The 25,974-nt window shown below is 37.7% G+C and overlaps 1 protein-coding gene and 1 pseudogene across 1 annotated transcript; both read right to left on the bottom strand.

The window, feature by feature from the left end:
- Positions 1 to 13,640: 13,640 nt before the first annotated feature.
- LOC141690559 (uncharacterized) lies at positions 13,641 to 14,033 on the bottom strand. The gene has a single exon (XM_074495350.1). It carries the CDS (start codon positions 14,031 to 14,033, stop codon positions 13,641 to 13,643), a length of 393 nt encoding a protein of 130 aa, XP_074351451.1.
- A 9,993-nt stretch (positions 14,034 to 24,026) lies between these two features.
- On the bottom strand, positions 24,027 to 25,773 carry LOC141693204 (phospholipase D alpha 1-like; annotated as a pseudogene).
- Between the last annotated feature and the right edge of the window lie 201 nt (positions 25,774 to 25,974).

Genomic DNA, 25,974 nt, shown 5'->3' with positions numbered 1-25,974 from the left:
GACAATCAATCATAAAAACTTTCCAGATCCTACTCCGAAAGCACACTTTACAGGATTTAGCATCATTTTATGATATCTTAGCACCTCAAATGCTTCCCTCAAATGGGTTTTGTGATCAGTCTTCACCAAACTTTTGACTAACATGTCATCGATATAAACTTCCATAATCTTGCCAATAAGATCCTTGAAAATCTTATTAACCAACCTTTTATAAGTAGCTCCTGCATTCTTGAGTCCAAACTTTTCCAATAAGATACTTGATGTCAAATTCTCCCAATTCTATTGCCCATTTAATCAGTCTTCCACTAGCTTTGGGACTGTGAATGATGTATCTTAGGGACTGATTTATTAGCACTTCAATTTTATGAGCTTGGAAGTAAGGACCCAACTTCCTTGAAGCCATCACCAGGGCTAAAAAAACTTTTCAATAGTTGAATAATTCAACTCAGCTCCATACAGAATCTTACTGACATAATATATGGATTTCTGGACTTTAAGTTCGTCCTTAGCTAATAAAGCGCTCAAGGCATTCTCTAAAACAGCCAAATATAGGTACAAAACCTCATTCAAAGCTGCCTTCGCCAACAAAGGGGCTTGAGCCATATACTTCTTTAATCTCTCAAATGCTTCTTGACTTTCCTCAGTCCATATGAAATCTTTCACCTTTTTCTAGGATTTGAAGAACGACAAGCACTTGTCTCCAGATTTAGAGATGAATCGTCCTAGAGCTGCAACTCTTCCTGTAAGTTTCTCAGCGTCCTTTATGGAACGTGGTTGTTCCATATCCAGGATAGCTTTCATTTTATCAGGATTGGCCTCGATTCCTCTCTTGGAGACCATCAATCCCTAAAACTTTCCAGATCCTACTCCGAAAGCACACTTTACAGGATTTAACATCATTTTATGATATCTTAGCACCTCAAAAGCTTCCCTCAAATGGGTTATGTGATCAGTCTTCACCAAACTTTTGACTAACATGTCATCGATATACACCTTCATAGTTTTGCCAATAAGATCATTGAAAATCTTATTAACCAACCTTTGATAGGTAGCTACTGCATTCTTGAGTCCAAACTTTGCCAATAAGATACTTGATGTCGAATACTCCCAATTCTATTGCCCATTTAATCTGTCTTCCACTAGCTTTGGGACTGTGAATGATGTATCTCAGGGGCTGATTTGTTAGCACTTCAATTTTATGATCTTGGAAGTAACGACACAACTTCCTTGAAGCTATTACCAGGGCTAAAGAAAACTTTTTAATAGTTGAATAATTCAACTGAGCTCCATGCAGAATCTTATTGACATAATATATGGGAATCTGGACTTTAAGTTCCTCCTTAGCAAATAAAGCGCTCAAGGCATTCTCTGAAACAACCAAATATAGCTAAAAACCCTTATTCAGAGCTGCCTGGGCCAACAAAGGGGCTTAAGCCATATACATCTTTAATCTCTCAAATGCTTCCTGACTTTCCTCAGTCCATATGAAATCTTTCACCTTTTTCTAGGATTTAAAGAATGACAAGCACTTATCTCCAGATTTAAAGATGAATCGTCCTAAAATTGCAACTCTTCCAGTGAGTTTCTCAGCGTCCTTTATGGAATGTGGTTGTTCCATATCCAGGATAGCTTTTATTTTATCGAGATTAGCCTTGATTCTTCTCTTGGAGATAATCAATCCTAAAAACTTTCCATATCCTACTCCGAAAGCGCACTTTACAGGATTTAGCATCATTTTATGATATCTTAGCACCTCAAAAGCTTCCCTCAAATGGGTTATGTGATCAGTCTTCACCAAACTTTTAGCTAACATGTCATCGACATACACTTCCATAATTTTGCCAATAAGATCTTTAAAAATCTTATTAACCAACCATTGATAGGTAGCTCCTGCATTCTTGAGTCCAAACTTTTCCAATAAGATACTTGATGTCAAATTCTCCCAATTCTATTACCCATTTAATCAGTCTTCCACTAGCTTAGGGATTTCGAATGATGTATCTCAGGGGCTGATTTGTTAGCACTTCAATTTTATGAGCTTGGAAGTAAGGACACAACTTCCTTGAAGCCATCACCAGGGCTAAAAAAACTTTTCAGTAGTTGAATAATTCAATTCAGCTCCATGCAGAATCTTACTGACATAATATATGGATTTTTGGACTTTAAGTTCGTCCTTAGCTAATAAAGCGCTCAAGGCATTCTCTAAAACAGCCAAATATAGGTATAAAACCTCATTTAAAGCTGCCTTCGCCAACAAAGGGGCTTAAGACATATACTTCTTTAATCTCTCAAATGCTTCCCGACTTTCCTCAGTCCATATGAAATCTTTCACCTTTTTCAATGATTTGAAGAACGACAAGCTATTGCCTCCAGATTTAGAGATGAATCGTCCTAGAGCTGCAACTCTTCCAGTGAGTTTCTGAACGTCCTTTATGGAACATGGTGGTTCCATATCCCGGATATCTTTTATTTTATCGGGATTGGCCTCGATACCTCTCTTGGAGACCATCAATCCCAAAAACTTTCCAGTACCTACTCCGAAAGTGCATTTTACCGGATTTAACATCATTTTATGATATCTTAGCACCTCAAAAGCTTCCCTCAAATGGGTTACGTGATTAGTCTTCACTAAACTTTTGACTAACATGTAATCGACATACACTTCCATATTTTTGCTAATAAGATAGTTGAAAATCTTATTAACCAACCTTCGATAGGTAGCTCCTGTATTCTTGAGTCCAAACTTTGCCAATAAAATACTTGATGTCGAATTCTCCCAATTCTATTTCCCATTTAATCAATCTTCCAATAGATTTGGGATTGTGAATGATGTATCTCAAGGGCTGATTTGTTAGCACTTCATTTTTATGAGCTTGGATGTAAGGACGCAACTTCCTTGAAGCCATCACCAGGGCTAAAAAAACTTTTCAATGGTTGAATAAATCAACTCAGCTCCATATAGAATCTTACTGACATAATATATGGGTTTCTAGACTTTAAGTTCCTCCTTAGCTAATACAGCGCTCAAGGCATTCTCTGAAATAACCAAATATAGGTAAAAAACCTCATTCATAGCTGGGATGGCCAACAAAAGGCTTGATCTATATACTTATTTAATCTCTCAAACGCTTCCTGAGTTTCCTCAGTCCATATGAAATCTTTCACCTTTTTCAAGGATTTGAAGAACGACAAGCACTTGTCTCCAGATTTAGAGATGAATCGTCCTAGAGCCGCAACTCCTCCAATGATTTCTGAATGTCCTTTATGGAACGTGGTTGTTCCATATCCCAGATAGCTTTTATTTTAACGGGATTGGCCTCGATTCCTCTCTTAGAGACCATCAATCCCAAAAACTTTCCAGATCCTACCCCGAAAGCACACTTTACAGGATTTAGCATCATTTTATGATATCTTAGCACCTCAAAAGCTTCCCTCAAATGGGTTATGTATTCAGTCTTCACCAAAATTTTGACTAATATGTAATCAACATACACTTCCATAGTTTTGCCAATAAGATGCTTGAAAATCTTATTAACCAACCTTTGATAGGTAGCTCCTGCATTCTTGAGTCAAAACTTTGCCAATAAGATACTTGATGTCGAATTCTCCCAATTCTATTGCCTATTTAATGAGTCTTCCACTAGATTTGGGATTGTGAATGATGTATCTCAAGGGCTGATTTGTTAGCACTTCAATTTTATGAGCTTGGATGTAAGGACGTAACTTCCTTGAAGCCATCACCAGGGCTAAAAAAACTTTTCAATAGTTGAATAAATCAACTCAGCTCCATGCAGAATCTTACTGACATAATATATGGGTTTCTGGACTTTAAGTTCCTCCTTAGCTAATACAGTGCTCAAGGCATTCTCTGAAACAACCGAATATAGGTACAAAGCCTCATTCAGAGCTGGCCTGGCCAACAAAGGGGCTTGAGCCATATACTTCTTTAATCTCTCAAATGATTCCTGACTTTCCTCAGTCTATATGAAATCTTTCACCTTTTTCGAGGATTTGTAGTACGACAAGCACTTGTCTCCAGATTTAGAGATTAATCGTCCTAGAGTCGCAAATCTTCCAGTGAGTTTTTGAACATCCTTTATTAAAAAGTGGTGGTTCAATATCCGGGATAGCTTTTATTTTATTAGGATTGGCCTCGATCTCTCTCGTGGAGACCATCAATCCGAAAAACTTTCCAGATCTTATTCCGATAGCGCACTTTACAGGATTTAGCATCATTTTATGATATCCTAGCACCACAAAAGCTTCCCTCAAATGGGTTATGTAATCAGACTTCACCAAATTTTGACTAATATGTCAGCAACATACACTTCCATAATTTTGCCTATAAGATCCTTGAAAATCTTATTAATCAACCTTTGATAGGTAGCTCCTGCATTCTTGAGTCCAAACTTTGCCAATAAGATACTTGATGTTGAATTCTCCCAATTCTATTGCCCATTTAATGAGTCTTCCAATAGATTTGGGATTGTGAATGATGTATGTCAAGGGCTGATTTGTTAGCACTTCAATTTTATGAGCTTGGATGTAAGGACGCAACTTCCTCGAAGCCATCACCAGGGCTAAGAAAACTTTTCAATAGTTGAATAAATCAACTCAGCTCCATGCAGAATCTTACTGACATAATATATGGGTTTCTGGACTTTAAGTTCCTCCTTAGCTAATACAGCGCTCAAGCCATTCTCTGAAATAACCAAATATAGTTACAAAGCCTCATTCAGAGCTGGCATGGCCAACCAAGGGGCTTGAGCCATATACTTCTTTAATCTCTCAAACGCTTCCTGACTTTCCTCAGTCTATATGAAATCTTTCACCTTTTTCAAGGATTTGAAGACTGAAAAGCACTTGTCTCCAGATTTAGAGATGAATCGTCCTAGAGCCGCAACTCTTCCAATGAGTTTCTGAACGACCTTTATGAAACGTGGTTGTTCCATATCCCAGATAGCTTTTATTTTATCGGGATCGGCCTCAATTCCTCTCTTGGAGACCATCAATCCCAAAAACTTTCCGAATCCTACCCCGAAAGCATACTTTACAGGATTTAGCATCATTTTATGATATCTTAGCACCTCAAAATCTTCCCTCAAATGTGTTATGTAATCAGTCTTCACAAACTTTTGACTAATATGTCATCAACATACACTTCCATAGTTTTTCCAATAAGATCCTTGAAAATCTTATTAACCAACCTTTGATAGGTAGCTCCTGCATTCTTGAGTCCAAACTTTGCCAATAAGATACTTGATGTCGAATTCTCCCAATTCTATTGCCCATTTAATGAGTCTTCCATTAGATTTGGGATTGTGAATGATGTATCTCAAGGGCTGATTTGTTAGAACTTCAATTTTATGAGCTTGGATGTTAGGACGCAACTTCCTTGAAGCCATCACCAGGGCTAAAAAAACTTTTCAATGGTTGAAAAAATCAACTCATCTCCATGCAGAATCTTACTGATATAATATATGGGTTTTTGGACTTTAAGTTCCTCCTTAGCTAATACAGCGCTCAAGGCATTCTCTGAAACAACCAAATATAGGTACAAAACCTCATTCAGAGCTGGCATGGACAACAAAGGGGCTTGAGCCGTATACTTCTTTAATCTCTCAAACGCTTCCTGAATTTCCTTAGTCCATATGAAATATTTCACCTTTTTCAAGGATTTGAAGAACGATAAGCACTTGTCTCCAAATTTAGAGATGAATCGTCCTAGAGCCGCAACTCTTCCAATGAGTTTCTAAACGTCCTTTATGGAACATGGTTGTTCCATATCCCAGATAGCTTTTATTTTATCGGGATTGGCCTCGATTCCTCTCTTGGAGACCATCAATCCCAAAACCTTTCAAGATCCTACCCCGAAAGCGCACTTTACAGGATTTAGCATCATTTTATGATATCTTAGCACCTCAAATGCTTCCCTCAAATGGGTTATGTAATCAGTCTTCACCAAACTTTTGACTAATATGTCATCAACATACACTTCCATAGTTTTGCCAAAAAGATCCTTGAAAATCTTATTGACCAAGCTTTGATAGGTAGCTCCGGCATTCTTGAGTCCAAACTTTACCAATAAGATACTTGATGTCAAATTCTCCCAATTCCATTGCCCATTTAATGAGTCTTCCAATAGATTTGGGATTGTGAATGATGTATCTCAAGGGCTGATTTATTAGCACTTCAATTTTATGAGCTTGGATGTAAGGACGCAACTTCCTCGAAGCCATCACCAGGGCTAAAAAAACATTTCAATAGTTGAATAAATCAAATCAGCTCCATGCGGAATCTTACTGACATAATATATGGGTTTTTGGACTTTAAGTTCCTCCTTTAGCTAATACAGCGCTCAAGGCATTCTCTGAAACAACCAAATATAGGTACAAAGCCTCATTCAGAGCTAGCATGGCCAACAAAGGGGCTTGAGCCATATACTTCTTTAATCTCTCAAACGCTTCCTGACTTTCCTCAGTCCATATGAAATCTTTCACCTTTTTCAAGGATTTGAAGACTGAAAAGCACTTGTCTCCAGATTTAGAGATGAATCGTCCTAGAGCCGTAACTCTTCCAATGAGTTTCTGAACGTCCTTTATGAAACATGGTTGTTCCATATCCCAGATAGCTTTTATTTTATCGGGATTGAACTCAATTCCTCTCTTGGAGACCATCAATCCCAAAAACTTTCCAGATCCTATCCCGAAAGCATACTTTACAGGATTTAGAATCATTTTATGATATCTTAGCACCTCAAAAGCTTCCCTCAAATGTGTTATATAATCAGTCTTCACCAAACTTCTGACTAATATGTCATCAACATACACTTCCATAGTTTTGCCAAAAAGATCCTTGAAAATCTTATTGACCAAGCTTTGATAGGTAGCTCCTGCATTCTTGAGTCCAAACTTTGCCAATAAGATACTTGATGTCAAATTCTCCCAATTCTATTGCCCATTTAATGAGTCTTCCAATAGATTTGGGATTGTGAATGATGTATCTCAAGGGCTGATTTGTTAGCACTTCAATTTTATGAGCTTGGATTTAAGGACGCAACTTCCTCGAAGCCATCACCAGGGCTAAAAAAACATTTCAATAGTTGAATAAATCAACTCAGCTCCATGCAGAATCTTACTGACATAATATATGGGTTTTTGGACTTTAAGTTCCTCCTTTAGCTAATACAGCGCTCAAGGCATTCTCTGAAACAACCAAATATAGGTACAAAGCCTCATTCAGAGCTAGCATGGCCAACAAAGGGGCTTGAGCCATATACTTCTTTAATCTCTCAAATGCTTCCTGACTTTCCTCAGTCCATATGAAATCTTTCAGCTTTTTCAAGGATTTGAAGACTGAAAAGCACTTGTCTCCAGATTTAGAGATGAATCGTCCTAGAGCCGCAACTCTTCCAATGAGTTTCTTAACGTCCTTTATGGAACATGGTTGTTCCATATCCCAGATAGCTTTTATTTTATCGGGATTGGCCTCGATTCCTCTCTTGGAGACCATCAATCCCAAAACCTTTCAAGATCCTACCCCGAAAGCACACTTTACAGGATTTAGCATCATTTTATGATATCTTAGCACCTCAAAAGCTTCCCTCAAATGGGTTATGTAATCAGTCTCCACCAAACTTCTGACTAATATGTCATCAACATACACTTCCATAGTTTTGCCAAAAAGATCCTTGAAAATCTTATTAACCAAGCTTTGATAGGTAGCTCCTGCATTCTTGAGTCCAAACTTTGCCAATAAGATACTTGATGTCGAATTCTCCCAATTCTATTGCCCATTTAATGAGTCTTCCAATAGATTTGGGATTGTGAATGATGTATCTCAAGGGCTGATTTGTTAGCACTTTAATTTTATGAGCTTGGATGTAAGGACGCAACTTCCTCGAAGCCATCACCAGGGCTAAAAAAAACATTTCAATAGTTGAATAAATCAACTAAGCTCCATGCAAAATCTTACTGACATAATATATGGGTTTCTGGACTTTAAGTTCCTCCTTTAGCTAATATAGCGCTCAAGGCATTCTCTGAAGCAACCAAATATAGGTACAAAGCCTCATTCAGAGTTGGCATGGCCAACAAAGGGGATTGAGCCATATACTTCTTTAATCTCTCAAAAGCTTCCTAACTTTCCTCAGTCCATATGAAATCTTTCACCTTTTTCAAGGATTTGAAGACTGAAAAGCACTTCTCTCCAGATTTAGAGATGAATCGTCCTAGAGCCGTAACTCTTCCAATGAGTTTCTGAATGTCATTTATGAAACATGGTTGTTCCATATCCCAGATAGCTTTTATTTTATCGGGATTGACCTCAATTCCTCTCTTGGAGACCATCAATCCCAAAAACTTTCCAGATCCTACCCCGAAAGCATACTTTACAGGATTTAGCATCATTTTATGATATCTTAGCACCTCAAAAGCTTCCCTCAAATGTGTTATATAATCCGTCTTCACCAAACTTTTGACTAATATGTCATTAACATACACTTCCATAGATTTGCCAATAAGATCCTTGAAAATCTTATAAACCAACCTTTGATAGGTAGCTCCTGCATTCTTGAGTCCAAACTTTGCCAATAAGATACTTGATGTCGAATTCTCCCAATTTTATTGCCCATTTAATGAGTCTTCCACTAGATTTGGGATTGTGAATGATGCATCTCAAGGGCTGATTTGTTAGCACTTCAATTTTATGAGCTTGGATGTAAGGTTGCAACTTCCTTGAAGCCATCACTAGGGCTAAAAAACTTTTCAATGGTTGAATAAATCAACTCAGCTCCATGTAGAATCTTACTGACATAATATATGGGTTTCTGGACTTTAAGTTCCTCCTTAGCTAATACAGCGCTCAAGGCATTCTCTGAAACAACCAAATATAGGTACAAAACCTCATTCAGAGCTGGCATGGACAACAAAGGGGCTTGAGCCATATACTTCTTTAATCTCTCAAACGCTTCCTAAATTTCCTCAGTCCATATGAAATCTTTCACCTTTTTCAAGGATTTGAAGAACGACAAGCACTTGTCTCCAGATTTAGAGATGAATCATCCTAGAGCCGCAACTCGTCCAATGAGTTTCTGAATGTCCTTTATGGAACGTGGTTGTTTTATATCCCAGATAGCTTTTATTTTATCAGGATTGGCCTTGATTCCTCTCTTGGAGACCATCAATCCCAAAAAATTTCCAGATCCACCCCCGAAAGCACACTTTACAGGATTTAGCATCATTTTATGATATCTTAGCACCTCAAAAGCTTCCCTGAAATGGGTTATGTATTCAGTCTTCACCAAACTTTTCACTAATATGTAATCGACATACACTTCCATAGTTTTGTCAATAAGATGCTTGAAAATCTTATTAACCAACCTTTGATAGGTAGCTCCTACATTCTTGAGTCCAAACTTTTCCAATAAGACACTTGATATCGAATTCTCCCAATTTTATTGCCCATTTAATGAGTCTTCCACTAGATTTGGGATTGTGAATGATGTATCTCAAGGGCTGATTTGTTAGCACTTCAATTTTATGAGCTTGGATGTAAGGACGTAACTTCCTTGAAGCCATCACCAGGGGTAAAAAAACTTTTCAATAGTTGAATAAATCAACTCAGCTCCATGCAGAATCTTACTGACATAATATATGGGTTTCTGGACTTTAAGTTCCTCCTTAGCTAATACAGCGCTCTAGGCATTCTCTGAAACAACCAAATATAGGTACAAAACCTCATTCAGAGCTGACATGGACAACAAAGGGGCTTGAGCCATATACTTCTTTAATCTCTCAAACGCTTCCTAAATTACCTCAGTCCATATGAAATCTTTCACCTTTTTCAAGGATTTGAAGAACGACAAGCACTTGTCTCCAGATTTAGAGATGAATCATCCTAGAGCCGCAACTCGTCCAATGAGTTTCTGAATGTCCTTTATGGAACGTGGTTGTTCTATATCCCAGATAGCTTTTATTTTATCGGGATTGGCCTTGATTCCTCTCTTGGAGACCATCAATCCCAAAAAATTTCCAGATCCACCCCCAAAAGCACACTTTATAGGATTTAGCATCATTTTAAGATATCTTAGCACCTCAAAAGCTTCCCTGAAATGGGTTATGTATTCAGTCTTCACGAAACTTTTCACTAATATGTAATCGATATACACTTCCATAGTTTTGTCAATAAGATGCTTGAAAATCTTATTAACCAACCTTTGATAGGTAGCTCCTGCATTCTTGAGTCCAAACTTTTCCAATAAGACACTTGATATCGAATTCTCCCAATTTTATTGCCCATTTAATGAGTCTTCCACTAGATTTGGGATTGTGAATGATGTATCTCAAGGGCTGATTTGTTAGCACTTCAATTTTATGACCTTGGATGTAAGGACGTAACTTCCTTGAAGCCATCACCAGGGGTAAAAAAACTTTTCAATAGTTGAATAAATCAACTCAGCTCCATGCAGAATCTTACTGACATAATATATGGGTTTCTGGACTTTAAGTTCCTCCTTAGCTAATACAAGGCTCAAGGCATTCTCTGAAACAACCAAATATAGGTACAAAGCCTCATTCAGAACTGGCATGGCCAACAAAGGGGCTTGAGCCATATACTTCTTTAATCTCTCAAACGATTCCTGACTTTCCTCAGTCCATATGAAATCTTTCACCTTTTTCAAGGATTTGAAGTACGACAAGCACTTGTCTCCAGATTTAGACATTAATCGTCCTAGAGCCGCAAATCTTCCAGTGAGTTTTTGAACATCCTTTATTGAAACGTGGTGGTTCCATATCCGGGATAGCTTTTATTTTATCGGGATTGGCCTCGATCTCTCTCGTGGAGACCATCAATCTGAAAATTTTTCCAGATCTTACTCTGAAAGCGCACTTTACAGGATTTAGCATCATTTTATGATATCTTAGCACCTCAAAAGTTTTCCTCAAATGGCTTATGTGATCAGTCTTCACCAAACTTTTTACTAACATGTCATCGACATACACTTCCATATTTTTGCCAATAAGATCTTTGGAAATCTTATTAACCAACCTTCAATAGGTAGCTCCTGCATTCTTGAGTCCAAAATTTGCCAATAAGATAATTGATGTCGAATTCTCCCAATTATATTGCCCATTTAATCAATCTTCCACTAGATTTGGGATTGTGAATGATGTATCTCAAGGGCTGATTTGTTAGCACTTCAATTTTATGGGCTTGGATGTAAGTACACAACTTCCTTGAAGCCATCACCAGGGCTAAAAAAAACTTTTCAATAGTTGAATAAATCAACTCAGTTCCATGCAGAATCTTACTAACATAATATATGGGTTTCTGGACTTTAAGTTCCTTCTTAGCTAATACAGCGCTCAAGGCATTCTCTGAAACAACCAAATATAGGTACAAAACCTCATTCAGAGCTAGTTTGGCTAACAAAGGGGCTTGAGCCATATACTTCTTTAATCTTTCAAACGCTTCCTGACTTTCCTCAGTCCATATGAAATCTTTCACCTTTTTCAAGGATTTGAAAAATGACAAGCACTTGTCTCCAGATTTAGAGATGAATCATCCTAGAGCCGCAAATGTTCCAGTGAGTTTCTGAACATCCTTTATTGAAACGTGGTGGTTCCATATCCGGGATAGCTTTTATTTTATCGGGATTGGCCTCGATTCCTCTCGTGGAGACCATAAATCCCAAAAACTTTCCAGATCCTACTCCGAAAGCGCACTTTACAGGATTTAGCATCATTTTACGACATCTTAGCACCTCAAAAGCTTCCCTCAAATGGGTTATGTGATCAGTCTTCACCAAACCTTTGACTAACATGTCATCGACATACACTTCCATAGTTTTGCCAATAAGATCCTTGAAAATCTTATTAACCAACCTTTGATAGGTAGCTCCTACATTCTTGAGTCCAAACACCATAGCAAGATAACAGAAAACACCAAAGTCTGTGATAAATAATACCTTTGGGATGTCATCCTTATGTATCTTAATTTGATTGTATCCACTGAATCTATCCATAAAATTCAACATCTCATGACCAGCAGTAACATCTATCAATGTTTCTATCCTTGGCAACATGAAACAATCCTTGGGGTATGCATCATTCAGATCAGTAAAATCCACGCACATTATCCATTTTCCATTAGCCTTTTTTACCATTTCATGGTTTGCTAACCACTCTGAAAATTGTATTTCTTCAATAAAACCAGCCTCCAAGAGCTTTTCTACTTCTTGCATGATTGCCTCCTATTTTTCAGCGGCAAAACTCCTTTTCTATTGCTTCACTGTCTTCCAATTTGGGTCTACGTTCAGTTTGTGAGTGATCATTTCCAGGTCTATGCCAGGCATATCAGCTGCTGACCATGTGAATACATCTCTATTCTCTTGTAAAAGTTTTACCAACTTCCCTCTAAGGGGCTCCTCTAGTGACCCTCCAATGAAAGTTACTTTCTTAGGATCCTTAGGAGCCAAAGGAATTGGAACCAAGTCTTCTGCTGGTTTCCCTCTTTTCTCATCATTCTCGCGAATATCCAGATCTGCAATAGGCGAAACGTGCCCCCCACTCCATCAGCCCTAAGAGAGGCTACATAATAACTCATTGCCATCTTTTGATCTCCTCTCTCTTCTCCAATCCCATTCCGAGTGGGAAACTTCATCACTGAATGGTAAGAAGAAAGGACTTCCTTGAAAGCATGTATTCCCGTTCTTCCCATGATTGCGTTGTAAGTTGATCCAGCCTTTACCACTACGAAGTCTAACATCTGTGTTGCTTGTCTTGGTTCCTGACCTATGGTCATCGATAACTTAATTATCCCTTCCATGGGGCATTCCACTCCAGCAAATCCATATACCGGCATATCAGTTGGGGTTAATTGGGAATCATTGTAACCCATCCTTATAAAGGTATCATGAAGCAAAATTTCCACCGATGCACCATTGTCTACAAGGACCCTCTTACTGGGCTATTCCCTATTATCGGTGTTATGACTAGAGGATCGTCGTGTGGAAATTTAACACCCTCCAAATCAGAATCATCGAACGTCATTGTCACTCTTGTCCTAGCCCTCTTCGGAGCTTCCCCGATAATATGCATAACTTCTCTAGTATAAGTTTTCCTTGAGTTTCTGGATGAACCTGCAGCAGTTGATCCTCTAAAAATTATATTTATCACTGGCCCTCGGGGTTGTGGTCCTCCAAAGATTGCATTTATCACTGGTCCCCTAAGTTGGGGATTTCGCCCCTGATCGTCTTGATCCTTCCTACGATCATCCAAATTCTTTCTATTATTATTATTCTTATCTCCTCCATCTCCAGTATACTTGCTCAGCCTTCCTTTACGAATGAGGAACTCTATTACATACTTTAATTGTCTACATTCATTGGTGTCATGACCAGCATCCTTGTGAAATCTACAATATTTGCTCTTATCTAGCTTGGTAGGATCAGCCTTCAGGGGCTTAGGCCAATGAACATCTCTATCTTTCTCCATTTCCATCAAGATCTGGCTTCTAGGAGCGTTCAACTTAGCATATTCAGCAAACTTTTGCCCAGGTCCTCCCTTCTTCGGGGTTGAATCAGTGATTTGCTCAGTCCTAGGATACTTTTCCTTAGCAATATATTCTAGATCGGACTTTCACTTCTTGCCACCAGCGGGTTCGTTACTCACTACCAACTTCATCATACTTTCCTCCACTTTGATGTACTTCCCGGCCCTGTCTTGTAGTTGTAACATGCTTTCAGGGGGGCTCTTAGCTAATGACATTTTGAAGAACTCGTCTCTAGTTCCTTGCTGCAGTGCTATCATAGCTATCTTGTCATGAAGATCTGGGACCTTCAAAGCTTCCTTGGTGAAACGGTTCAGAAAGTCTCTCAAGGACTCTTTTGCTCCTTGCACAATGCTCATCAGGGATGCTGAACATTTCTCATGCACTATTCCACTAATGAATTTCTTAATAAAAGCTTGACTTGCCTCTTTGAAGGACACAATAGAATTCGGAGGCAAATGGCTATACCATCTTTGAGCCATTCCCGTAAGGGTTTGAGGAAAGGCACGACTGTTAACAGCGTCATTCACGGGCTCCAGCAACAGTGCATTAGAGAATGTACTGACATGATTAGCGGGATCTCCAGTGCCATCATAACCTTTGATGATGGGCATCTTAAACTTCCTTGAGATATGTGCATTCATTATCTCTTCAGTGAACGGTGGAGTGGGATCATCAGGATCTCCTAGTGGCAGAAGATCACTTGGATCAGCCCTTGGGACAATAGTCCTTCTTTGCAGCGGACCATCCAGTTCTATGATTGGAGGATTTCTCCTCCTTGGTGGTAGTGGGGGTCTTGGGGTTAGGTGTGCCTCCAGGTCACGCTTCATCCTTTGGATCTCAGCCTCGTGAGCCATGATTCTCTCCTGCACTTCATGGGGATTCGTCCCTCGGGTACTTCTAGGACGCTGATTACCATAAGCCATCGGCTATTTACCAGCACGCCTCCTCCTTGGAGCCGCATTATCATCCAAAGATTCGTAGTCTCGCTCAGTGTAGGGCCAAAGAATTCTTGATCCTCTGGAATGGGAGCTAAAACACATATGTTGGGGGTGTCTTCCCTTGTGTTTCACTCTGATTTACATGTCCACTTCCTCCAACCTCAAGGTACAGGGTGTTAGGTCCCAATGAGTTTGTAGAAGGGGGGTTGAATACAAACAGTACCGAATAATCGAATTAAATGCGGAATAAAAAATGTGAAACAAAATTCAAGTTAAATAAAAATATTATTAAACTTGAAAGGTGTTACAACAACTGTATCGATTACAAGGAATTAATCTCAAATTAATTATCACAAATCTAGAATAAATTCGACATGAACTTTTTCTATTTTTGTAATAAAAAGATTCAAATGCTAAATGCAATTTGAGATTAAGTTCTAGGGATTTTGATCCGCTAGATTGTTACACAAGAACAAGATAAAGATTTCTAGTTGATTGGATTTAACTTTACAATCTAGAAATTGATCTTGAAGTTTTGCAGAGAAGAATAAAATGTTTGATGCGGCTGCTCTGTTCTTGTTTGTTGACTTGTGTATTTGATGATTATTTCTTTCTGCTGCTTCTTTGTCTTTTTAATTCATTCAACAGAATTGAATTGAACTGGAATGACAATCCTATAGCTGGCAAGACTTTCGGTAGGATAATGGATTGAACTAGCAAGACAATCTGATTGAACTACAATGACTTTCGGTATGACAATCAGTTGAACTAGCAAGACTATCTCCTTCCCAGTAGAACTTTCGGTAGGACAATTGAAATGACTTGGCATGACAATCGGTATGACAATCCTGATTGTCATGCTAGTTCATTTTCAATTGTCTTGCTGATTTAAGACTGTTTTTAATCCAATTTAAATTCTGAAAAATCCTTAATATTAATTCTGAATTAATTAATCAATTAATTCAATTAATGAATAAATTAATCTTTGCAGATATAATTTATTTTCTGAATTAAATTATATGACTTAATTAATTAATAGAGAATTAATACTAATCTTGAGCAGCAACCAATCTTCTGAATATCTTCTGAAAATCACTGAAAATTATGAATCAATTCCACCACTTCAATGTTGACACTCGATGTACTGTCTGGTTCATGAGTGACTAACTTCCGTGACGTTTCTTCATGTCTTGACTTTGATACTTTGATTTTCTTCAGATTAAATCCTTGTAAATAATGATACTCTGACGAGATCTCTGTCACTTGATTAAATCCACACTCTTGATTTATATAACTGAGGCATGATCAATTTCTTGAACTTCTTCCAGTGAATTAATTCCTCAAGTCTGTAGATGAACCTTGTCTCTGAATCCTTTGACAGATATTACTTTGCGAGATCTCTTTGACGGTAGATCCACTATTTACTTAATACATTCTTATTTGAGTTGAGTTAAATCCTCGAATATACAAATAGGCCTATGACATATGACTTACAATCTCCCCCTATTTGTTTGTTAGACAATAACACACAAATACCTAGAGGATAACTCAACTAACAAATAAGAAAAATATATAAATAGAAATACAAAGTAAATAGTAGAAAAGTTCTGGACTAGATTTAACATTTTCCAGATTCCAAGTAGATGTTCCTCTAGACTGAACATATCTTCAAGTAGTTCCATCTTCATTTGTACAACCACATTTCCTGTTGAGAAGCCCATATATCTCTTGCTTCTCCCCCTATGAGAATCAACTGATTAAAGAAGATCACCTTCGTTTACCACCTCTCCCGTACAATAGGATCCGCAGATAAAAGCCAATGGTACTCCCCTTTTGAAAACAGCTTCTTCCCTTACTAGAAAATCACCTTGTGTTTACCACCTCTCCCGTACAATAGGATCCGTAGTTACAAACAACATGGTGTGGTGTAGTGTACATATGTAGGATCTTTTTCTTCCTCCCTGCTACTTCTCCCCCTTAGTTGAGGAATCCTCCAAACTATTACTTAAGCTTTTATCTCCCCCTTAAAGAAGGAATGTATGCCGTCGTCTGAAGGAGTTCTCACATTTCACTTGGTTGGAAAAGAAATAACAAGAAGTTTCTCTTTCTTCCTCACTGTGAGTGTGTGATTCTGTTTAGTGTACCTCACATGTGTTTCACTCTCCTCTCCACTCGTGTTTACACTCATTCTCACAAGTGTATCACTCTTCTCTCCTAGCTCCATAATCCAGCTGTACCTGCAAGGAAAATCACCTTAGCCATCCTTAAGAAGGTCATAGGTGGTACAATGGGAGTTCACAAATCCCCATCCTTGTTAAACTCATCAGATGAATCTGAGTCATAATCTACAAGTTGCTAGTTTCCCTTTTAGGGTTCCAGATTTGAATTCTGGGAAGGTAAACAATGATCCAAAGAATTTAGCATAAAGATCAAAGTTCCCTTCTAATGTTTGTGAAGATATTTCCTTGTGACTCATCAGGTAATATCTGAATCATTGTCAATAAGTTGCCGATCTGCGCCTATGTCAGATCCACTATCCGCAGATGCATCCAGGGGATTTAAGCCTGGGGAGGTAGACACTGACCACTGACATATGGCTTTTGGATCAGTATCCTCTCCTAACACCTGTAAAGGCAATTGGTCCATTAACGAACCTTGAACAATCGAATCTGACCTTAAAATGGTCGAAACTCTTGTTTTCGTCAACTCATCCTTTGTGTGTGTAACCTCTCCTTGTGCATCAAGAATTGTTTATATTTGAAGTGGTGACATTACATCGGATGCCTTGGCCGACAGGCAATATTCAATAGACGCACCCTGTTGAGAGAATAAATCTAGTAACTATTTTTGTGCCTTTTCAGCCATTACATCTTTTTGAGAAGATGTATGGGGGCTAGCAGTTGTCTCGGTTTAAATACTACTCATCTATGTAGGAGACAGAGCTACTGGGTTGACTACATAACCTTCCTTATGTGGTGCACTGAGGCACTATCTCTCTCACGCTCATTCATACTACATTTAGTGGTAAGAGAGTGTTGGTTGGTTCTGTTTCTGTGTTTGTCTTTACAGTATGGGATAGATGTTGTGGGTTTTCAACCTCATGACTGTCAATGAAAGAAAGTCATTGGAGACTGAACCTGTATCACAGAACATATGGTAATAGAGAGAAAATGATTTACAATAGTGATTTCAAAAGATTTTACATGAAATAATAAATCACTAATGTATAAAGAAGTTTGAGTTCAATGATAGCATTATCAATATATCACTGCACATATAAAATAATATGATTGTGCCTAGTGATAAGAGAGTTAAAAAATATGACGACTCTACTAGTTCATATTAAACAATAACTTCAGTTAGAGTGCCATACCATGTTCTTGACGATTGCTTGAGTAGTACACTAGTTCATACCAATCTGAAATGAGATTGTGAAGAAGAGATTGCATAGTCCAATAGATCTGCAGCTGCAAAGTCCATGAACTGTGGTGCACTGACTTCCTCTTTTAACTCACCAACCAGGAGTACACTTGTACACATCTTACTAGAGTACAATTCCAAGTGTAATGTGCAGCAGGTGCCTGATATGTCGTAATATTCTCAAGTCTCGTCACTGGTGCTATATGTTAGATACTGCTTCCTGATAATAACCTAGCACAATATTCAAAATTTCACTGATAACAAATCCAGCTTGCAAACAGCCATATCCCTCAGATAAACCTTTGCTGTTATCTCCAAAGGTAACCAGGGGGCCAGCTTTCTCAACCACATTTGATAGCAGGGCTCTATCTCCGATCATATGTCTTTGACGATCCACTGTCAAGAATCCACACTACCGGTTAAACCTGTTTAATGCCCTGCACTACAAATGGATTAGACCTTCTTCGGAACCCAAACTTGGTTGGGCCCGGCATACTTGTAGAATTGTTCTTTGTCAGGCAAAACAACATTTTTAATTTTAATTGTCTCAACTTTCTCAATGACTGAACATTTGACCTTGTAAACAGCCTTAACAAATTTCTGTTTAAGCTTAGGCACAAATGTCTCCTTTCTAGCCTTATAAGGACTAGCAGTCTTAGACCTATCATGCTTCTTGTTATTCACATGCTGACGAGGAGTAGTCTTATCATTAGAAACATGCTTACCATTAAAATAAGAATACATCATATTAAAAGCACAAGACATACAATTAGAAACATCACATGCTTTATGAGAGTGATTAATAGTAGGCAATTTATGCATGGCAGACATGGCATTTTTGTTATCCAACTCATGTGTGTCTGAGTTAGTCTTAGTTGCTTTCACAACTTTGACTGGAACTTTCGACACACTTGACTTGGAAACAACCTTCTCATTAGCATGATCTTTAGCACGTATTTCTTCCTGAATAACAGAAGAGGTCGCATCAAATGGTTCAGCAATTGATGGTTTATAGAGGGGTTCATCAACACCCTTAAGCACATGTGGTACTTCCTTCCCTTTAGCACAGACACGAGGAGGGGAGTTTATGCCTAATTCTCCAATAGCAACATTGTAATCATAACCTATTCCAGATGTTTGATTAACAGATTGCTTACTGTAGAACTCTTTAGCCTTCGAACAAGAATTGAAGTAGGCTCTAACCTTAGTCTCAAGACCGGTGATCTTGTCTTTAAGAATAGTTTCGAGTTTTCTATAATAGTCAACTCTATTCTCTAGAAAAGATACTTGTTCTTTTAATTTGTCTTGATTAATGTACACAAGTCTTAATTTATTGACCTCTTTCTCAAGGTCTGTGATCTGTAAACTTAACAGTTCATTATCACGACGTGCACAATCTAAGTTACCTCTTAGATGATAAACCATTTCAGTATCAGAAAGTTTTACCTCTATTCTTGACGATGAAGCTTTTTCATCAATAGCCATAAGAGCAAGATTTCCTTCATCTTCATCTTCACTGTCAGTATCATCCCAGCTTCTTCTCTTTGCCAGATAAGCCCTTTCAGAGTTCTTTCTTACTTGCTTTGGCTTCCTACATTCTGTGGCAAAGTGTCCCAACTCTTTGCAGTTATAGCATCTAATGGTGCTCCGATCAACCATCCCTATTTTGTATCCACCACTGCTGGTGTTAGAGGATGAAGATCCACCTTTCTGGAATTTGTTGTAGTTGGACTTGTACTTAAGCTTGGGATTCCTCTTGAATCTGACATGGGAGAATCTCTTGACAATTTGGGCCATTGACTCGTCTTCCAAGTGCTCCAACTCTTCCAAGGAATAAAAATCATCACTTGATTGATTTGTAGTAGGAGGATCATATTCTGCTACTAACATATTTTCCTCAGCCTTGGAACACTGTACCATTCTCTCCAATTGTTGAGATTGCTGTTGTTGTTGACCTTCAGCTACAAGTGCAGTAGATGTGCTGACCTTTCTATCCTTCCCGTAGACTTCTTTCTGTTGAATCTGCTCCAACTCATAGGTTTTTAACACTCCATAGAGCCTGTCCAAAAAAATCTCACTCAGATCTCTAGCTTCTCTAATGGCAGTGATTCTATGTTCAAGATGAGTTGGCAGTGTTAAAAGGAACTTTTTATTGACCTCCCTGATTGAATAATATTTCCCATTTATGTTCAGGTTGTTGATCAACGCATTGTACCTCTCAAACACTTCAGTAATTCCTTCTCCTGGATTTGATTTAAAATATTCATACTCAGAGGTTAGGATCTCCAACTTGTTCTCCCTAACTTCCTCTGTGCCTTCATTGATCACCTCAATAGTTTCCCACATGTGTTTGGAATTTTTACAGTTCATCACATGTCTGTTCATCAAGGGATCAAGGGAATCAATTAAAATTAACTGAAGGCTGGCATCCAAGGAGGCTTCATCTTTTTCAGCAGGAGAAAAATCCTCAGGATCTTTATGATAGGTTCTGGCTTTGGTGATCACAACATCATCTACTATCACCTCCGGTTCAATAACCATCGGAGTTCTTATCCCCTTCTTTAACAACTTTGAATATTTGGGATTTGCCACTTGTAAAAATAAGAGTATCTTCTTCTTTCACATAATATAATTCTCTTTATCAAATTGTGGAATTTTAACGGTTCCAACTTTTTGTGAAGTCATTATGAATTTTTGAATGAATAAAAATTCAAGGAGTTGAAAAATCACAAAAGTCTAGGATCTTGATTTGTTCGTTAATCAGATGGCTCTGATACCAATTGTTAGGTCTCAATGAGTTTGTAGAAGGGGGGGTTGAATACAAACAGTATCGAATAATCGAATTAAATGCGGAATAAAAAATGTGAAACAAAATTCAAGTTAAATAAAAATATTATTAAACTTGAAAGATGTTACAACAACTGTATCGATTACAAGAAATTAATCTTAAATTAATTATCACAAATCTAGAATAAATTCGACATGAACTTTTTCTATTTTTGTAATAAAAAGATTCAAATGCTAAACGCAATTTGAGATTAAGTTCTAGGGATTTTGATCCGCTAGATTGTTACACAAGAACAAGATAAAGATTTCTAGTTGATTGGATTTAACTTTACAATCTAGAAATTGATCTTGAAGTTTTACAGAGAAGAATAAAATGTTTGTTGCGGCTGCTCTGTTCTTGTTTGTTGACTTGTGTATTTGATGATTATTTCTTTCTGCTGCTTCTTTGTCTTTTTAATTCATTCAACAGAATTGAATTGAAATGGAATGACAATCCTATAGCTGGCAAGACTTTCGGTAGGATAATGGATTGAACTAGCAAGACAATCTGATTGAACTACAATGACTTTCGGTATGACAATCAGTTGAACTAGCAAGACTATCTCCTTCCCAGTAGAACTTTCGGTAGGACAATTGAAATGACTTGGCATGACAATCGGTATGACAATCCTGATTGTCATGCTAGTTCATTTTCAATTGTCTTGCTGATTTAAGACTGTTTTTAATCCAATTTAAATTCTGAAAAATCCTTAATATTAATTCTGAATTAATTAATCAATTAATTCAATTAATGAATAAATTAATCTTTGCAGATATAATTTATTTTCTGAATTAAATTATATGACTTAATTAATTAATAGAGAATTAATACTAATCCTGAGCAGCAACCAATCTTCTGAATATCTTCTGAAAATCACTGAAAATTATGAATCAATTCCACCACTTCAATGTTGACACTCGATGTACTGTCTGGTTCATGAGTGACTAACTTCCGTGACGTTTCTTCATGTCTTGACTTTGATACTTTGATTTTCTTCAGATTAAATCCTTGTAAATAATGATACTCTGACGAGATCTCTGTCACTTGATTAAATCCACACTCTTGATTTATATCACTGAGGCATGATCAATTTCTTGAACTTCTTCCAGTGAATTAATTCCTCAAGTCTGTAGATGAACCTTGTCTCTAAATCCTTTGACAGATATTACTTTGCGAGATCTCTTTGACGGTAGATCCACTATTTACTTATTACATTCTTATTTGAGTTGAGTTAAATCCTCGAATATACAAATAGGCCTATGACATATGACTTACACAGGGGCATCCCATAAGGGGGGTTAGTGGTCACAATAGTGGAATACTCATACCCAACGGGTCGAGGATTCACAGGTGCATATAGCTGCTGAAATTGGGAATTCGTCCTTTGAGAAACCGGGGGATTCGTCCCTTGTAGAGCCGGGGGATTCGTCCCTTGTGGCTGAGGCTTGGTTGCCCCTATCGGGGTTCCTCCTTGGGTAAAGGCATAGGACGAATGTGGGGGTATCTCTACCGTTGACGAAATCTTTTGAGTTGTTCCAGCTAGTGTTCCTTCAGGGGCGTTGTTTCCACTCTATGTTATCGTCATGGTTGTAGTTATGCTTTCCCATAGACGGCGCCAAATGTTATGAATAAAAACCCAAGGTATTAATTGCTGTATTTATTACCAGGGTTCGTGAGTTTCAAGGCTCGATTTGACTGCTCTTGTGTTTCACGACTCAATTTGCCTTAACAAGATGCCTACGTACCTTCTTGTTTGCCAAGGATCAAGTCAAAAATGTAGTTCTGAATTATGGGATGAGACCCCTTATATAGGTTTGGAACACCTTGAATTAGAATAGATTTTGGAGTCCTATAATGTAGGAAGTGGATTTCTCATCCTATGGAATTTCTTGGAGGCCACTCTCCAAGGAATTGTGTCCTTGTTGGGACTTCACTAATCAGCTGACTTATCCCTTATTAATTAATTATGAAATTAATCAATATTCAGGGCTATTGGGCATTCTTTGTTCCATCAGGCCTGATTAATGTGTTAACTTTCTTGGGCCTGATCAACGTGTTTACCTTCTTGGTCTGAAAGTCATACATATGGCCTTCTTCTAATAGGCCTTATTCATAATCCAAATCAGATGTAATAAATGTAACATTTATGGCATAATCAAGGTTAAATTTATTCATATCAACTATATAAAAATATTCAATCAAAAATAGGTCAATTTGATTGTAAAAAGTCAAATAAGACATAAATTGCTACCAAAGAAGTAATATTTATCTATTGGGATTAAAAACATCATTACAACATCAAATTATTTTATTTATAAATAATAAAGGATCTCCTAAATTTGAAAAATTACAAATGAAAAATTTGTGCATTGCACGAGTTATAAACTAGTACACATATCTACATATAAAATATATGTGTTCGTGCGCGAAATAATTACATTCTTGTTCTTTGTAGTTGGATCATTTTATAATTAAATTTTACTAATTGAATTTGAGTTTTATTAATTTTAATATACTCAATCCTTCCCATTCTATATGAACTGCTTTTCTTTTTTACAATTTTTCAAAAAGAATGAACCTTCCAATTCTATCATTCATCTAAGATTATCATATATACACATTCACCTTATACACTTATTTTTCCACCCACCTCATATTTTCCATCTCATATTTGTACGAGGGTGCTCGTCAAACATGCTCACTTAATATCGGACGGACGGAGCACGCACTTATAACCCATACCATGTACAATTTTTTTTTCTAATTTTATCCAACTTTTTAGTTTAATTTGAATTAAAAATTTTAAGAAATGAAATTTGTTGGTTTAAAATTTTTACATGATATGATTTGATAATAATTTTGTGATGCCCCCAAACCCATCTTTTATTGATTAGGGTCGTCATATTTAACATTACAAAATTTTTCGTAATATCTTGTCACGTCTACTCGAGAAATCCAAGTACTTCTCGTCTCCATCTTTTCCGGTCGAACCCTTCTTACACGCCATATTGTCTACTCGCACAGGCTTAACAATATAATACAAATGGTAGCGCTAGTTGGACTCTAAGGCATACATTTGGCCATAAGAATCTAGGTACCGCCATATGTGGATATGGGCCTTCCCTTTACTGGTAGATGATATAGCTATAGAGCACTCTGTACAACCATTTAACACACCAAATCTCAATAAAAACACATAAATGCGCATCTCACCAAACAAGAAGATTCCTGCGGATTAAGCGACATAGGAGGTAGAGTTAAAGGACATGATGGATCTACTGAACTTATCATGTCGTGAGAATGGGAGGCGAATAATCAGATTTAATACCAAGAACACTTGCTCGGGTGTCTGGGAGAAACTTCATGCCTGGAAGCTCTGTGATCGGAATTCACTAGTAACACCAATTGGGTATCCGATCAAGTGTACATGCAAGTCATTTTCCAGAGTTTCACTCGCGTAGAGATCCCGGATGCTGGAAGGTGTCATCAAGGATTCCCACGTGCTCATACCATAATGACATCCTGAATCTATGAATTTGACCCCTTGCTGGCTGTCTGGTTGCTAGATGATATGGTTGATAGGTTGTCATAGCCATCTCATCATAAACTGCCAAAAAAATATATGTATCTTAAATGCCTGTTGAACTATTAAAGTGGTAAGAAATCAGTTCAACTGTTGAAGTACACAAGACAGTAGAGCCTGCTGCTTACCTATCACCATAGTCATCTTGCATGCACATAGATCATAAAACGACCGGCCTCTTGGCCTCTACTATAATTTGTATTTGGATCTGGCTGTTGTGAAGGTTCAAATTCTCCACTCCTCTTTCCCTCACCATTTTAAGAAAGAAAATTTCAAATAATTTCTAGGGTTCTCGATTCCGTTAACCTGAAGATCATGAATAATATCCTTGTACATCATCTCCATCGTCCTTCTTTACAGTCCAGAATGGCTTCAACTGATGCACTATCTGGTAGCCCTTCAGGCCATATTGGGACTACAGCATAAACAGTGAACCTCTCTCTAGCCTCAATCTTACTGACAATCTTCAGGTATCAGATGCAAAGAATTGACATCCGCAAGAATTATATCCTCTGAGTCCCAGCCAAAAGAACTTCCAAGAAAATACTGATTTTCGATATAAATAAAAAAAAAATTCCAGTCGAATAGCATGAATATAATCATCCTGAATATTTTGATAAATTATATTATCCTTTCCACTGATTAGACCTACTTTAGCTGCTGCTTCCGGTGTTTCAGGAAAGCCAAAAGCAGCTCCACCATCAATGGATCTGAATAAAATTAAACATTCCATATCTCATTGTCATCAAGGAATGTAACTGCTGATGGTGGGATGATGACATTCTCGAGCTCTCTTAGTTATTTTGTCCACCTTGATTTCTCCATTTCTGCTCAAAGTTAACAAAACATCCCAGGCAATTGGACCTGAAAATTTGAAATTCAAACTCATGTGAATGAAAAGGAGTATCATATCTCCCATCACATAAATCAATGCCACCAACAAAACTCACAATAATTTTCTCTCATCCTCTGTTAGGCATCTCACTGTCCACCACGACTATGTTCTGGTGATAAGTGAACATGGTAGAAATAGTTAAACCTTGTATTCTGCTCCCACCATCATCAGGATTACGAGGACATAAAATACAACGTACATTAGTACCTTGGAAGTACAGTTCAGTTTGTTGATCATGGGTGGCCATTAATCTGTCATTCTTAAGTAGACCCACAGAGGTTTTGTCATCCCAGACAAGCAAACGAACTTTAACGCCTTCATCTGCCTTATTCTCAAGCAACTCGCTAAGCATTATGTCTCCTCCTGGGTTTTGTCTCCTTGAGTCCCTTATTAAGGTGAACTCAGTATAATACCAGCCTGTAATATAAATTAAGTGTTTTGTATTGGTAATTGCATCAAACATATCCTCCCAACATCTATGGGGCTCATAAAACTTGAATCCAAAAGACAAAATTTTAGGCACAAAATTGTTGGGAACATGTGCATCTTGGTACAAAGAAACTCAACAACATTGTTATAGCCAAAATTTGGTAAGAAAGTTATTCGGGTCAAAGTCGGGTCAATAGAACTCAATTTGGATGGACGTCAAGAAAATAGGTTTTCACGGACAACCAAGGATGGACGATCAATGACGAACGACCAAGGAAATGGGTTTTTGTTGGAAAAGTTAGGGCGAGCCCAAACCTTGGAAAAGTTA

This window comes from Apium graveolens, chromosome 10, assembly GCF_009905375.1.
Source record: "Apium graveolens cultivar Ventura chromosome 10, ASM990537v1, whole genome shotgun sequence".
NCBI classification, from domain to species: Eukaryota; Viridiplantae; Streptophyta; class Magnoliopsida; order Apiales; family Apiaceae; genus Apium; species Apium graveolens.
Note: the sequence above shows the minus strand (reverse complement) of the source record. Positions and strands in the feature narration are given on the sequence as shown.

What these genes read in the sequence shown, in the direction of transcription:
- LOC141690559 (XM_074495350.1), bottom strand. Translation starts at nt 14,033, where the DNA reads ATGGCTCAAAGATGGTATAGCCATTTGCCTCCGAATTCTATTGTGTCC.